This window comes from Ipomoea triloba, chromosome 13 (assembly GCF_003576645.1).
Source record: "Ipomoea triloba cultivar NCNSP0323 chromosome 13, ASM357664v1".
Taxonomy (NCBI): domain Eukaryota; kingdom Viridiplantae; phylum Streptophyta; class Magnoliopsida; order Solanales; family Convolvulaceae; genus Ipomoea; species Ipomoea triloba.
The window spans coordinates 13,991,834-14,009,683 of record NC_044928.1 but is presented as its reverse complement, the minus strand read 5'-3'; the positions used below and the strand labels follow the sequence as shown (position 1 = coordinate 14,009,683).

General features: G+C 32.3%; 1 protein-coding gene across 3 annotated transcripts; it reads left to right on the top strand.

The window, feature by feature from the left end:
* The first annotated feature begins 7,012 nt into the window (after nucleotides 1-7,012).
* Nucleotides 7,013-9,368, top strand: LOC116002798 (putative MYST-like histone acetyltransferase 1). 3 transcript variants are annotated; one of them, XR_004094553.1, is made up of 5 exons: nucleotides 7,013-7,342; nucleotides 7,999-8,067; nucleotides 8,364-8,525; nucleotides 8,778-8,852; nucleotides 9,143-9,368. XR_004094553.1 is itself a non-coding variant. In XM_031242966.1 (4 exons), the coding sequence occupies exons 2-4, from the start codon at nucleotides 8,059-8,061 to the stop codon at nucleotides 9,200-9,202; spliced, it is 231 nt and encodes a 76-aa protein (XP_031098826.1). In that variant the 5' UTR covers nucleotides 7,013-7,342; nucleotides 7,999-8,058; the 3' UTR covers nucleotides 9,203-9,368. The 3 variants fall into 3 exon arrangements, 2 of the variants coding, with proteins under 2 accessions (XP_031098826.1, XP_031098825.1); XM_031242966.1 differs by lacking the exon at nucleotides 8,778-8,852; XM_031242965.1 differs by lacking the exons at nucleotides 7,013-7,342; nucleotides 7,999-8,067; nucleotides 8,778-8,852 and having other exon boundaries at nucleotides 8,091-8,525.
* The last annotated feature ends 8,482 nt before the right edge of the window (nucleotides 9,369-17,850 follow it).

Sequence of the window (17,850 nt, the reverse complement as noted above, 5' to 3'; positions counted from 1 at the left end):
TTTCTTGTGTCCGGGTTCATTTCTTTTACTTTTGTTTTTATATTTGTTTGTCTTTTAGTATTATCTAATCTGGACTAATAACTATAAAAACGTTAAATATTTTATGAACCCTTAAAGTCTTGCATTCAAGATCCACGAAGTAATTTCAACAATGTATTATACAATCATATAAGGAAATGCGCCCGATTATAGTTTAAACGAATAAATTAGTAGCTACAACAAAAAATGATACATATGTATTTCTTTAATTTAGAATTATATGTCTAGAATACCTTTATTTAAAAAAATTATTCATTATTAAAAAATTAAATTAAATAAGAGAAATAATTTCATTTGTTATATTGTCTTTATTTTTTCCAATACAAAGATTCTTTACATTCAAATTCATCAATTGATGATATTCATTACATTGTCCATTATCTTCTTTTTACACAATCTTGTAATTAAATATCAAAGTTATAATACAAAATAATGTTATATATTTATTTACCAAGTATTTTATTAATACCATGAAAAAAAAAAACTAGTTTTAATCTAATTATATTAACTACTTGGGGGTTGGTTGACAAAGAGAGTATTCAAATAACCCAACAAATTGAAGCATGATCACTCCATTTTACTCTTATTAAATTAAATAAATTAGTAGTTATAACAAAAAATGATACATATGCATTTCTTTAATTTAAAATTATGTGTCAACAATGCCTTTATTTTAAAAAAAAAAAGTATTCATTATCAATAAATTAAATAAGAAAAATAATTTCAATAGTTATATTGTCTTTATTTTCTCCAATGTAAATATTTTTTAAATTCAAATTCATCAATTGATATTCATTACATTGTCTATTATGTTCTTTAATTTACACTATCTTGTAATTAAATATCAATGTTATAATATAAAATAATATTATATATTTATTTACCAAGTATTTTATTAATACCATGAAAAAAAATTAAAAAGAATAGTTTGAAGCTAATCATATTAACTACTTGGGGATTTGTTGACAATGCGAGTACTCAAATTGAAGTGGGAAACTACCTCATAATATCTTTGGACTACATCATATTTAAAATGTTCAAATTTTTACTACTTAATCTAATCTTAATCCTTAAACTAGGGTTTCTTTATCCAGAATAACTCATTCAACAATAATGGTTGAACCAAATGAACCCTGAGCAGAACACCTAAAGGAAAATTCATAGCTTCCTATATCATAATCTCATTGCATGACGTTGTCATCTATGCTACCAATAGTAACCCAATTGCAAATAACACACTATCAACAAAAAGGATGAGGTCAAATAGTGAAGATGAAGACAATGACAATGTTACTCAAAATAGAATTAAGAATACTTAGAAAAATTCAAACAAAAAGTAGTATTTATTTAGACTATCGTTTTTAGACCAAGTATTTAGACTATCGATTTTACAAAGTTGCAAATGTTTATTTTAGTGACAAATATAATGAATTTCCTATATTATCTTGGATTCATATACTTTCAGTTACATATTTAAATAAACAAATTCGACATTCAATTACCTATGTATAAACTTCTCCTATATAATCTTGCATTGATATACTTTCAAATATTTATTTAAATATAAACATTAGGCATTAACCCATTCGCGCAATGCGCGTGTAAAACTAGTTATAATTAATATAATTAATGAAATTACTATGGTAATTGCCATGATATTTGATAATTATAATTAATATAACTAATGAAATTTGTGGAAATTTCATTAAATTATAATTAATAAAATATGAAATATAATTAAGAAAATAAAATTATAAAATTAACAAAATATGTGTTCATAAATATTTAGAAAATGTTTTTTTTAAATACATATATACATACACTTATGCACTATATTAATCATACAAAATTTAAATGCTAATTTTTTAATTTCTAAATGTAACATTTTAATTATAAATCTATCAATATAAATTATAAATTAATGAAATTATATTATAGAATTTTCCTATATACAGATTAATAAATATTATGTGTATATACAATGTATTATACAACCATATAAGGAAATGCGTCTGATTATAGTTTAAACTTACTCATAAAAAATTTAAAATTTACATTTTTTTTTATCGATTTCTAAGTATAAGTCTCTTAGTTATTATTCACATTTTTAGAATTATAATATATATGAAATACAATTAGGAATAAATCAACTTAATTATGTGATGAATTTTTTCTATAAATTTATCTAAATATGTACATGATTAGAGATTATATTAACCATACAAAATTTAAATTTAAATTTTGTATGTTACGAAAATAGATACTTGATCAAATTTATAAAAGTCCAACTATATTATTATATTGTATATTTTAACATCTTTTTATTTTTTCCTATTCTTTAAATTTAAATTCATAATAACGAAATTTTTTCCATGCAACGCACGGGTAAAACACTAGTATATTATATATTGTGGGCAGAGACGGAGCTACTGTGGGGGTAGCTACCCCCTCCCGCACCCTATCCCTTTCTATATGCATGTATATATACACATATATAGCATTAAAGTGTATATAAAACTTATATTTATGTTCAAATTATTAATAGTTTGAGTAACTTAGGTGGTAAAAGTTCAAACTTGATGTTGGAAAGTCTATATTATAGGTTCAAATCTCATTAGCAACACTTATTCTTATTTTATCACTTTCATTCATTCACAAGATAAATTAAATATTTTTTTAGTCTACCTTAGAAATTAAAATTAAAAAATATTTATGAATATAGTGTTATTCAAATTATTTTATCTAACCCTAACTATCATCTAATCTATCAAAAACATTCTATTGTAATCTATAAGTTATTTTTTACTTTTAACTTTATTACGTAATTTAAATTTTGCCCCTACTTAGTCGATTTTCTGGTTTCGTCCCTGCCTTAATTATGTTTGGACTCATTTTGTATTGCTCCTAGAAACACTAATTAACAAATTAACAGTAATGAAAATTGAGAAACACTAATTTTGTAATGCATCACAGCAACTAATTAACAAAGGGATAAGGGTCAAATAGACCCTCAAACTATATTTTATTGTGCAATTAGGTGCTTCAACTTCAAAAAGTTTCAATTAGGCCCTCAAACTTGTTATTTTGTAGCAAATAAACCCTTGAACCTATTTATGACCTGTAATGACAGGTCAAATATATTTCCGGCGAAGCTCCGACCACATTCCAGCGACCAAATCAGAAAATCAACCACCGGCGCCGGTCGCGTTCCCTCCGCCACTACCTGTGTCCATAGCATAATTTGCGTGAAATAAAAGAAAATAAAGTACAGTGGACCTCAATTAAGAAGCCCAAATTCTAAATCATGGTAAATTATGCAATGGACTCGGGTCTATGTTCACAATTTTAGAACTCTATATCCACAATTTTGAATTTCAATATACAAAATTACATTACTCAATATTCACAATTTTTGAACTATATATTCACAATTTTGTTATATAGATTCAAAAATTATGTTATACTATTGAATATAGAGTTATGAAATTGTGAATATAGAGTTTTGAAATTGTGAACATAGAGTTCTGAAATTATGAACATAGAATTCTGTAATTGTGAATGTAGAGTTCAAAAATTATGAATGTACAGTTTAAAAACTGTGAACATAGAGGTAAAAAACTGTGAATATAGAGCTCTAAAATTGTGAACATAAAGTACAAAAATTGTGAACATAAACATGGATCCACATTGCAAAGTGAACCCGGATCCATAGCATAACAATTGTTAAATCATAAATAGCCCTCGGTTAACCCAATGGGTAGCTCAAGTGGCAAGTGAGCTCTTTTTGTGGGGAAGAATTTCGGGAGAACCCGGATTTGATTCCCACAAGTGACGATTCTCCATAAGCCAGCTCATGTGCCTCTCTGGAGCGAACGGGAATAAGACAGACGGAGAAAGACATGAAACCCCGTGGATCAACCAAAAAAAAAAAAAAAAAAAAAAAACAGCCATCGGCTGAGTCAAAATTCAAAACAATTGGACCATTAAAGAAAGATTAATCAGTCCATAAACAAGCAAAAGCGCACTTGAAATGCAATTTCGTTGAGCTCAAATTAGCCCAAAAAGTCCACGCTTAGCCCAAAATTTATCATAGGCCAGAAACGCTTTCTTCACTATCAATTCATTTTCAAGCCCAATCATAGAAATAAATCTTTGAGCTGACTGGACCAGTAACCCAGTATATCTAATAAATCCATGAGGCCCAAACGAAATTTGCCTTATATGCGTTATGCCGTGGACCCAGGTCCACCTTGCAAGGTGGACCTGGGTCTCTACATTCACACTTTGTAAATTCTACATTCACACATTACAGGGTTATATGTTTAGTAACTATATTACCATTGTTATGCATTCACACATTCAAAACTCTATATTCACAGGTTTTATACTCCATATTCACAACTTGAGAACTCCACATTCACACATTATAGGGCTACAAGTTGCTAGAACTTCTTAACTCTATTACAGATTCACACATGCATAACTCTACATTCATGATTTCTATACTCCATATTCACAATTTGAAACCTCTACATTCACACATTTCTGGGCAACGCTACATTCACACAATCATAACTCTAAATTCACGATTTCTATACTCTACATTCACACTTTGAAACCTCTACATTCACACATTTTTGGGCAACTTAAATTCAGCAATATGTTTACTAAAAATTATTTAAAAAAAAAAAGAAGATGACAAAAACGACGTAGTTTTGGACCTAGGTCCACCTTGCAAGGTGGACCTGGGTTCATAGCATAATTTGCCTTAAAATTCGTGACAAACTCAACCTCCAAAGCAAAACTCTGATAATGATTCCAAAAATATTTCCCATGCACGGCCCAATTGAGTTAAATTCATCAAATTCCCAAAAGATAATGGCCTGTTTATTAACTGGAAATTCAGAAAATTAGAAAACAGAAAACAAAAAACATATTTACTAGCACAGTTTTTCATTTTGAAAACAGAAAATAATTTTCCAGTTTTCTAGAAAACTGAAACACTATTAAAAACTGTTTTCTAAATGGAAAACAGAATCAGCTATCATCTATTAGAATATATGTCACTATAACTACATTCTCACGATTATCTACTTACATATGTGTTCATTACTATGATTACATTCATTATCATCTTCTATCTTTTCTACTTGCATTACTTATTTAAACATAACTTATTTGCTTATGCTTAAAATTATACATCATTCACATTATCAAAATTAAAAATTGAAATCTATACTAGGTTTTATATTTTGATTGAACTCAATTGGTTATTCGTTCGGATATTTTTAATTATGTTATATCGGATACAAGTTTGGTCCCGATATCGAATATCGAAATTTCACATATATTACTATATCAGAGTTCAAAATAAAAATTATATATTATATACATGTCATTCAAATAAATATATCCAAACATATTTTAAATATTAGCTCAAAAAATATTAATATTATCTAAAGTAAATTTTTATGTGAACTTAATAGGTTACGTTATTTGTTCGGATATATTTGTATTTATTGTTAATTTTATAACATTAATCTAAAAAAATAAATTTGAAAAAATAAGTGTTAGTAAACAAGTTTTCTAAACAGAAAACAGAGAATGAAAACTGAAAAATTGGAAAACAGAAAACAGAAAACAGAAAATAATTTTCTGTTAGTAAACAGGCCCTAAAATTTCTTGAGACCCAAACCAAATCTGCCAAGCACATGTGTTATATCGTAGACCACGGTCGACAAAGTTTTGTGGACCATGGTTCATATACGGCACTGTTTCTTTAAGTAAAGAAACGATTGCCATCAAATCTTAACGGAAAACTACAGTATATATAAAATGAAACTGAATAACAGTTTCACATATTTGAGTGTATATTGTCCAATGAAACTATAGATATATTGAAATGATACTGTGGTTGTGTTGAAAGGAAACTGCAGTATATTATAAAAGAAACTGTAGTTGTGTTGAAAGGAAACTGAATAACAGTTTCACGTATTTGAGTGAATAATGTCGAATGAAACTGTAGTTATATAGAAAAGAAATTGTAGTTGTGTTGAAAGAAACTGCAGTGTAAATAAAATGAAACATTCTCTTTTACCATTATCCTCGGTAAAGTAAAGAGACTTATAGAGAAGAAATATAAAGAGTTGATTACCCCCACAATGCAATGATTACAAGTATTTTTCTCAAAAGTACTTGATCAATACTTGATCTCTTACTCAGATTGATCTTTGGTACCCAACATTGGCTTCTGAACAGATCGACCTATGCAAGCTTTATAGCAATCCTGCACTTGGTTAATACACTCTCAATAGTGGAATATACTTCAACCAAATTGGTTAACTTAAACCACTGAGGTTTCCCTTTATAAAGGAAAACTTCAGTGGTTTAAAGTAACGCTTTTAACTGTTGGGAAATTGAGACAACGTCAACTAACCCTGGCACTCTTTAGGAAAAGGAGAACAACTAAAGTAGAAAATGAAGTTTGTGCACTACAAGAAAAATCGCGATTCGCGACGGAAATAATTCCGTCGCAATATAGCGACGGAATTAACTTCCGTTGCAAATTAACGACGGAATTGCGACGGAAAATAATTCCGTCGCGAATTTTGGCGGAAATAGAAAATAAAACCCGCAAAATCTTGGCGGCAAAATATTCGCGACCGAATTTGCGACGGATTTGAGTTCCGTCGCAAAATGATGATGGAAATGGCAACGGATTTAATTTCCGTCGCGAAATGGTGACGGAAGTGGCGACCGATTTTGTTCCGTTGCTAAAGAAAGCAATTTATTTGAAAATGAATAAATATTGCGACGGAATTAACGATGGAATTTTTTCTGTTGCAATTGTGTTTTCATTAAACGGCATCACTTTCTTCAAATAATCAAATCAAGTGTATTTTTTTTTGAGTATCAAGTTATTTAAATTTAAATTAAAAATTAAAAACCCCAAAACCCCCATATCATTCAGGCATTCAGCCATTGCCCGCCCCCATCCTCCAGCCCTAATTTGTGAAGATTGAAGACCCAGCCGAACGCCCCTTCCACTACAACCGCACAGCACACCACCGCCATCGCCGTTGACTGCACCGCGCATCTCCAGCACAACCGCGACCTCGCACTTCAAGTACCGCCGCGACCTCGGGCCTCCAGCTCACTGCGACCGCACATAGCGCACCGCCGTTGCCGTCTCCCACTCCAGACTCCCAGTCGCCGGTCGCCTTCAGTCGTCCGTCGTCCGTCGCCTAGTGGCCTTCAGTCATCGTCTGTCTTCAACCTTCGGCTGTGTCCACTTGCCTACCAGGTTCATAGTTTTCCATTTTTCCCTAATTTTCCTATTAATGTTTTTACGAATTTTTCCCTAATTTCTCTAGTTTTGTTTTTGCCATAATTTCCCTAAAGTAGTGTTGTATATGTACTGTTGGAGCTTGTTTGGTCAGGTTGCAACTTTCTTAAGAAAGATCTTGATCTACTTTGGAATAAAGCTCTATACAGAGGAGTTTAATGGAAAAGTTAATTGTTTTTTTTTTTTTATGGTTAAAAGCAGTGCAATATAAAAGGAGGTTTATTGAATTATCATGGTTGATATAATCAAATTCTCTTAGAAACAACATACATACTTTTAAAGGCTATTTTGATGGTTCAGATACATTTACTAATCAACTTTTAAGAACTGTAAATTTAAAGTAGCAGCGGTAAGTTTGAAGGCAAGTGGAGGAAAGAGCTTTTAATTTTTTTTACAAGGTCTTGGTGAGTTTTTTTAAATGTAAATTTTGCTAAGTTAACAACAAAAAGAGCCTATAAGATCATGAGAAGAGGTGTGGGTTCTTTTTTATTCTTTCCGATTGAAGTTTGTATGGTATAGTGCAAAATGCAATAGGCATTCATTTGCTATTTTATTGATTTCTTCTCTTGGAATGAAGCATATTGATGCTACCTTGAATTTTTTCTGCTGTTTAGAGAAAGTGTGATCTTAAGCATCCCCCTGGTGATGAGATTTATCGAAGTGGTACCCTTTCAATGTTTGAGGTGTGTTTTCATGAACTTTCATGCTTTTGGTTTACTAGAACTTTACTCTCTAACCTACTAATGAGGAAGTCAATTGTACATTGTATCCATAGCTTTCCTGCTACTGTGTTTTTATTTTATTTTATTTTATTCTTTTAATATATAGATTTTTCCTTTTACTTTGTGATGTAAAAACACTTTATTTGCCCTGGTCACCTAGTGTTTTGTTTTCATGGGTCAATTAATTTGTTTGTGGCTCTGATTAGGACATCTTAATGCGACTTAATTATGTTCTGACATTGGAATGCACTCAACAGGTTGATGGCAAAAAGAATAAAGTTTATGGACAGAATCTTTGCTATCTGGCAAAGTTATTTCTTGACAACAAGACGCTTTACTATGATGTTGAATTGTTCCTGTTTTATGTTCTTTGTGAATGTGATGATCGAGGGTGCCATATAGTTGGCTATTTTTCTAAGGTAAACCACTCATTCCCAAGATTTCTCTCTGCTGTTGAAGGTCATGTTAAGCTAATCCTAGGTTTGCTGCTTGTGATTTGATTAAAAAGGGCAATCTTTTATTGTGGATTGAAACTAGTTATAATTACTTTATGCAAATATGATCTGTGTTCTGTGTTTCCTTGTGGCACATTGATCATATAATTCCCACATGCAGTGTATGTTTCTTATTCATAGCATTGATTCAAACAAAAAGGCTGTGATTTTCTGCAGGTGAATGTGACTAATTCTTAATTATCATGCTACCCTCCCTTTTTTATCAGACTGCTAGACAAAACCAGACTGACTGTAAGTCTTTTTTTTTTTTGTTTTTGTTTTTTTTTTTAATTGTATAAATATTGTAATTTATTTATTTATATTTGTTAAGATTTATTTGCGAAGTTTTGAATGTGCAAATCAAGCTAATATTTTTTCCCTACTGGTTGTCTACTTGTCTTACAACTTTTACAAGTACAGCTTCTCAATTCTTTTGTACATATTTGCCCTAATTTTAATGCAATGAAAACTGCTTGTGGTCATTGAATAAGCTAATTTAAATAACTTTCTTTTGTTTTTCTTCTTGGTTTTCATTTTTGTAGGTTGAAAATCTGGGGCGTTTAAATTATGACCTCAACATCACGATTGCACGGCAATGTTAATTTTGCAACACAAGAAGATATTTAGAATTTGAAGGCTACTATTATATTGTTGTATAGATTTTGAATTGATTATTAGTACTTAGTAAAATATGAATTGATATTGTATTATTACTTGAGCGTAATGTGGATTGATAATATTTTAGAGTAATATAGTTTTATATTAATATTTTAGTGTAAAAACAAATATTTTTGTTTTGTTTTTTGTTTTGTTTTTTTTTTTAAATTTTTAAAGGGTATTCGCAACTGTTGTACAAACAACAATCGCGAATACCCTAATTTTTTTAAATATTTCACTGACAAATTGCGACGGAATTGCGATAGAATATTTCCGTCACAAAATTTCACGACGGAATAATTCCGTCGCGATTCCGTCGCAAAACCCGTTTCGCGACGGAATTTTTCCGTCGCAAATAGCGAATTTTCTTGTAGTGGTGCCGTGTTAAAATAACACTATCTTAAAAGCGTTATTTGCCCGGTGACGGAGCAGTCAAGAATCTCGACACGCTTTCGACAGATTACACAGACCAACTATGTTTAACTTACACCAGTTATTCGACAGATTACACAGACCAACTATGTTTAACTTACACCAGTTATATTGCATGCGAACCTGATTTTGCTTAGACAACTACGATAAGTGATGGAAAGTAAAAGGAGAAAGAATGAATATTGTGTTTCCTTATGAATAAATGTATCTTCATTTATATACTAGTAAACTATTTGTATCTCAGCCATGAAGACACATGATTCATGCAACATCACTTAGTCACAAAGCATACCATCCACTCATTTGAAATGTAGAAATAACATCCACAAAAAACAATGTCGTGTTGTGCGGACAAGAAAACTTAGAAGGAAAAAGTTGGGCTAACAAGCCTTCTATTTGAATGATTCATTTTCCAAAAACACTTCACCAACCGCCAAGGTCGTTAGCTTTAACACTTTATGACTAGTTGGTGAGAGCTTCGACCTACTTCAAGCAAAAGAACATTTGATAATAATAGTAGATAGGATAGTCCCTCTTATCGGACGTACCCAAACTACACTCCAATTAATTTCCATGATCACATTATTTCGGCCCAGGTCACAAACAGTAGTTTCAATAACAATTCAACTCAGATTCCAATAACACTAAAATATAATCAGTCAACTTGATCAAGAACTCATTGGTCAAACTAATTTTCCTTTCCATGCAGCCCAAACATTTGCATTGTCACGTTCAGTAGTATTCACACTAATGCAATAAATTCAAATGCGAGTTCCCATGTGTGCAATAAATGCAGACCCCAATGTCTGCACTGCCCAAATTAAATGCATTCACACCAAGTTGAGTTTTCCATGCACCAGCAACGAGACCACCGGCCTCCCTTCGCGTTCCTCTTCCGTTGAATTTCGGAAAATTAAATTGCCACTAGAAAGCAACCCCAAACTCATTAACAATTTTCAGCAATGGAGAATAGCCAGAGTGAAACGCCACAATTTGCTAGCAACCCTAGACTGAGAACAACGTCTATCTCAAAATGACTGGAAAACATATATAGGGCACGCCGGAAATCAACTTCTGCTCCCAAACTCCATGTCGATCGCCATTAAAGAGTCAAACAAATCATTCAATTAAAAAGTGTTCTTGAAAGCAGGCTCTGTTGCTCTGCAACTCAAACTTAACCAATCTTCTTGAGAACAGAAGAAAATCCAAAGTCGAAACAGATAAGGTGAGAATTCATCAGTACTCAAAGATTACGGGATAAGATATTTTGCCCTATGGCTACTGGCAATTCAAGTTGACAACTTGCAACTAGCCACCTACCATGCATGCACTCATGCAGAGCCTATTCGTTCTCTCATCACATGCTTTCCTAGCTTCCCTATTTTAGCAGTGTAGTCACGTACATACCATGCACTTGTGCAGAGAGAAGCATGGCTCACTTTATCGATGAAACCAAATGCATGGACAAGAATATCAACAAACCAATGCATTGGCTGATGTTTTTAAAAAAAAGCTGATGCTTTCATCCACTTTTTCAGCATAGCGTATGTATTCGTACTTGCGTATTTCAAGAAAGCAATGCATGCTGGCGTATGTATGTACAGTTGCATTTATAACATTTTTAATATAATAATTAATAAAATAATTAATATTATTTTTAAGTCAATAATAAAAAACATGATTTTTTTTGGAGAAATAAAAAAATGATAGTAATACGAATTGAATTCATAACTATTGAATTAAAAAAAACGCATGCAACATTGAAATTAACATATCTTAAAGCAAAAAATCAAAATCAAAATACAAGAGCCCTATTATGGTTTTTTTTCCTAACAATTTCTTCAACGACAATAATGTCTCCCATAGTCCATTTCATTTTGAAACCTACTCCTTTGTTGTTGTCTTCTATGATTTTTGCGGCGCGCATTTGAGGGTGGTAGGGTAATTACCCTATTTTTTTTTTGAAAAGCATGGTAATTACCCTACTGTTCGGGTGATGCTCTTCGGTTGTCGCTAGATAGAGGTCACCTGCATAACACATTCTATAATATTCTAAAGTAAATACTGCAGGCACAAAGGAGTCTGGGACATTTCTCCTAAAATGACATGCTGCTATTACGTGCATGCAAGGTAAGTCGTACGTCTACTGCCCATTCACCATATGTGCATGTCTTCTGCTTCAAATTAAGCTCATGAAATGTTATATTGGGCCAAGAAATGCACGGTCTATCAAGAGCAACCTCGTAAAGCCCAATCTAGGGATTATGTGTCTTAACGGTGGCACTGTGCTTGAATTTTTCCCTCGCTAACATCTCTTTTAATTTGAAATATTCTTCGGCTAATGCAAGCCGACTTGTAGCATTAACTCCCCTGCATTGCGCATGTTCAAAAACATAACAACTAACTTGTTGAACGTTAGCCGAGTTGTAGCAGTTACAAGCAACATTCGACAACCCTTTAACATATTGTTGAAGGATTCTGAGTTGTTGGTAGTCATAATGTCAAACCTATAACCACCGTCGTAAGACAATGCCAATGATTGCTTCAGGATTTTGGACAAGTATTGGTATGCTTGGGGCCACTGGTCCTCTATAGCATTCATTGCCATCTGGTAATCAGATCTTGTTACCGCAACACCCGCTTACCAGATTAGTGATTTGTGCCTCTTGTTTATGAACTTCGTCATTACATTAATGCGGAGATGTCGTAGGTAGTATCGGCGGTGTACGCGTGACGTGTGTAGTTGTGGCAACGCATTAAATGCGACATCAATGCTTGGGTGCATATTCGAAATTGTGCATATGGACTCATGGTTTGAAAATACATGTGTTGCTAGTAATTGTAAAAACCAAGTCCAGCTATTTTCGTTCTCTGAATCCACAATAGAGTATGCCAATGGAAAAAAAACCACAAACATAGTTGTTCACCTCCAGTGTTGTGCAAACAAATTGTTTTCCAACATTTGCTGTCCTTGAATGCTGTTTTGAATTGCTTTCGTTTTACTATATTGTGCAAAGATAACTTTTTTCAATTTCTCATACACATCAAATACCATGCCAACTTGTAAATTTTTTTTTTGGACTATATAGAGGCGTATAGTAGTCATCATCATGCTCTCTCTACCCTTGCGCATATGAGAAGTCAGTATGATAATATGGTTGTATTGTAAATTGTAAAAGTAATGCTTGTATGGTAACTTGTAATAGTAAAAACATTCGTAAATGATACTAATTAATTACTTGTCAATTTATTGGGTTGGGCTTCCCTCCTATGTGGAAAATAGCCCATGTTTGGACCAAGCTTTTTGTATCCATTATTTTTATTGGACCTCTTCTCATCTTGAGCCCTTGTTGTTGTTGTTGTTGTTGTTGTTGTTGTTGTTACTGTTGTTACTGTTGCTGCTACTGCTGTTGTTGCTGTTGTTGTTGTTGTTACTACTATTACTACTATTATTATTACTACTATTACTACTACTATTATTATTATTATTATTATTATTACTATTATTATTATTATTTTATATATTATATAAAAATTTTAGGGAATGAATTAACAAAAATGGTGAAGGGCGGCATGTAGTGAATAGGAAATCAGTTCTTTTTTGGCTAAATTGTGAATTTGAAAAAATTTGCTTTTGGTTTTCCTTCTCCCATTTATATACATGTTGGCAGTGAGGAGAAGCTAGTGTGCGAAACCTTTTGTCTTCTTCTTTATTATTATTATTATTTTTTATTTTTGCATTATTCCGTTCGGCAAAGAGAGGAGAAGAGTTGTGGGTTTGCTAGGCTTTTGGGTGCTTTCTTTATCAAATTGCTTTTCGGAGGTCAATTTATTTGTTTCAGGCATCTTTTGAGTATTCTCGTAATATTTGTATTCCTTTTTACATTGCTCGTGGTGGTTGAATATTTTAAGTGCGAGTTAATATTCATTTTTAGGCTTGTGGAACAGTATAGAAGTCTTTGGTCTAGAGTTGTTGTATTTGATGATTTTTGGATGTTTGGCTTGTGGTAGTTTGAAACTTTGTACCCAAGATTTGTTATAGTGGAATTATTGTTGGTGGTGGTCCCGTGATTTTGAGATTTTACACGTAAATTGTGTGTCTGTTGTGTTGATATTTATTTTGGGCTATTGTGTATTGTCTCGTATCTGTGCACTGTGTCGGATATGTTGTTTTCATTGTCACCGGAAGTGGGATTTTCCTAACATATCAATGTATATCTTTCTAAGTTATCAGCATTGGAAAATGGAAATTAGTTGTAATAAACTTGAAATACTAAATTAGATTTTGAAAATCGAGTAGTTTAAATACTTACTAAAAAAACAAAGAATAAAAAGTTGAATTGATCCACTAATAGTAAACATAATAAGTAAAATGGGACAAGAGATTAACTGTAATATTCAATTTATAAAAAAAAATAATATTACGAAACCCATATACTATTGATGAAGCCATGGGACCCCCGGGGCCCATTTTATTGGGTAACTATTGGCCCAAGCGAGGTGTCCATTTTTATTATCAAGGGAAGAAGGAAGCTTGGAGCAAAATAAATAAAAGAAATAATACCAAAGGGATCAAACCCAAGACTTTCAACATAATAACACAAGTTCTTAACTACCAAGCTACACAAGATTTTGTGTATTAAAAGGTAAGAAGCTCTACTTATGCATGGGAGTGCACTGGAAGCAAAGTAGTGGGGTGACACGTGTGTGACCAAGAATGATCGCTGCCGGATGCTGTCCATTTGTCAACGATCCGTAAGTCCTTCAATAGTATAGATAGGGTGCTTTCCCACCCTTTAAAGATGATCCCTTAGCTCACCAAGTGCCTTATAGTCCACTGGTTTGAGTTTTTTCCCTCCTGCTGGCACGCCAGGGTTCGGGCCCTGTTGGTAACATATTTAGTTCTATTTTATTTAATAGTTTTTTAGCTTGTTTATTTATTTAGTTATCATTCTAGCTGCCATTTTAGACCGTATTCAATTCCTTAGGCTATAATATTTATTATTTATGTATTCTTTGGACTGCCATTTTGGGCCAATATCTCGGACTTTGTATGTACTATTTTGGGCCTAGCGTCTCAGGTAATAATACTACTATTTTCCTACCCCCTGTTCTGTACCTTTATACCCGGTTTATGGTAGACCCGGTCCTGATAAAACCATCAACTATAATACCCAAATTCTCCCGTTTTAGACCCGTTTTACAGATTGAGACCCGTATGAAGGGAGATGCCTTTAAATAAAAGTAAATTCAATCAAGAAGCTCAGTGATTTGTATAGAAAAGGAGCAGTTGTTATGCCATGGACCTAGGTACGGTGGACACAGGCTCATGTTCACAATTTTATAACTCTACGTTCACAATTTGTGAACTCTATATTCATAAATTTTGAATTCTATATTCAGAATTACAGAACTCTATGTTCACAATTTCAGAACTCTATATTCACAATTTCAGAACTCTATATTTAATAGTATAACACAAATTTTGGACTATATAATCAAATTGTGAATATAGAGTTCAAAAATTGTGAATATTGAGTAATGTAATTTTGTATATTGAAATCTAATATTGTGAATGTAGAGTTTTAAAATTGTAAACAAAGAGTTTTAAATTCATGAACATGAATATGGGTCCATCTTGCAAAGCAGACCTGGTCCATAGCATAATTTGCCGAAAAAGAAGATAAGTTAACAAGTGTTGTTGAAAGCAGGAAGAAAATCCAAAGTAGAAATAGATAAGGTGTGAACGAATTCATTAGTACCCACAGATTACGGGATATTTTGCCCTATGGCTACTGGCAATTCTAGAGGCAATTAAAGTTGACAACTCGCAACAAGCCACAAGAGTGGTCTATATATTTGTGTGTGTGTGTGTAACACGCATTGCATGCAGAAGAAAATAAAATAGACTAGCGTATTATTCAATTCTTCTTTACTTTCAATTCATTTCTGAAATGGAACTCATCAAATTTCTCTTTGAGCCAGTTTCGGTCTTTGCGTTTCTCTCCTTTGTGTTCTACATAAACATATTATGGAAAAGATCAAAAGATGCAAAGTTGCCGCCCGGTCCGTGGAAATTACCCATCATCGGAAGCTTGGACCATTTACTCGGTGGTTCGCTTCCACATCTTTCTCTTAGAAATTTATCAAGGAAATATGGACCCATAATGCACTTGCAGCTGGGTGAAATCTCCACCATTGTCATATCTTCTATTGATCTGGCAAACGAGATAACCGTTGGGCCCAAATTAGCCTAGAATCTCTAATTTGGTGTGCAGTTGAGTGGCCTATTATCAATTCACATGCGACTCTAGCTTAAGGAAATCCATTAGGTAAATCAACAAGAGCATTCAAATTTTTGGTCTTTAATCTCATTAACACGTCCACCCCGGTGTAAATAGAACTTGATGGAGAAAATTGAATTCTCCTTAACTAAAAGAAGAATAATGATAATAAGGTGATTGCAGAGGGCAATTTATATCGTAGACCAGGGTGCACAATACATTGTGTACCCCGTACCAAAATGTTAGGAGATGAGATTTGTGTATTCTAGCCAATCGTTCTGTGTATTCTAGGCAATCATTATGTGTATTCTAGGCAATCGTTCTGTGTATTCATGTTAGTAACACAAATTGTGATGTATTTGTGCATTCGAATATTAGGAGGATGAGTTCTGTGTATTTTGTGTATTCTAGGCACACGTTCTGTGTATTCATGTTAGTAACATTCGAATGTTAGGAGGATGAGTTCTATATATTTTGTGTCAATATTCTGTGTATTCTAGGCAAACGTTCTGTGTATTCTAGGTCGCAACCATTCTGTGTATTCATGTTAGTAACATTCGAATGTTAGGAGGACGAGTTCTGTGTATTTTGTGTCAATATTCTGTGTATTCTATGCAAACATTCTATGTATTCTAGGCAACCGTTCTGTGTATTCATGTTAGTAACACAGGTTGTGATGTGGTTGTGCATTCGAATGTTAGGATACACAGAATATAAGCCCAAATATTATTTCTTATGTTCCATGTTTTTCAAATTTTACAATATTGTTTAAATATTCACCTTTTGTCGTGTGATCTGATGAACTTGTGTGTATGTTTTGTTCTTGCTTCTTCGTCACTGTTTTTGTTGTTGTTCAAATTACAATTATATTTTAATTAAAAAAAAAACCTGTTATACGCGCAGCTTGTTTCGGACCAGAGTCCACGGTATAACGTTCCGTTGCATAGAATCAATAAACAATAACACAAATTAAAGATATTTAATGTGAAAATCGAAACGGTGAAAACTACGGGCCTTTTTGGACTAAGCCAAGCAAAAATTCACTATGTATGTACGTGTAGTACATGTACAAAGGCAGTCATAGCGATGGGAAAGAGGAAGAAGAAAGGTACAGGCTCTTTAGGACTGAATAATCCTTCCCTTTTGTCTGATCCCGGAGCCTTTATATGAGGTCTTTTTGGGCAATAATAACTTTCGGTAGACTTCCCTATTTTCTTGCTGGACTTCTTTTTCTTTGACTAATAACAACAACAACAACAACAACAACAACAATAATAATAATAATAATAATGTCATTGGCTTTGATTTTGATCATTATAACAAAAAAAATGGCTTTGATTTTGATCATTGTAACTAAAAAAAATCTTCTATCAAACCATCCATGGCTTATAGATCGTGTGATACATATATATAACACACACACACACACACACACACATATATTTATGAGTCCAGTTAGTATTCTCTGTCGCCCAAATTACCAATAGTTTTATCCTACAAATATCAATGTTGACTAAAAAAATTAATTACACACAAAAGATTAGGTATTTGAATTAGAGTTTTCCAAAAAAAAAAAAATTATTAGAATTAGAAATATTAATAAAATAAAATTAAATAACTATTTAAAAGTAAACACATTTTAAAAAACAAAAACAAAACAACCCCTCGCCGACCGACGTGGGGTTGTTTTTTTTTTTTTTTAAATTTTTTTTTAATATTTTTAATTTTAAAATTTTAAATAATTATTTAATTTAATTTTATTAAAATAATATTTCTAATTCTAATATCTTTTTTTTAACTCTAATTTCAATACTTAATTTTTTTTGTAATTAAATTAAGTTTGACATTGGTGGTGTAAATAGCCATATTTACATCCT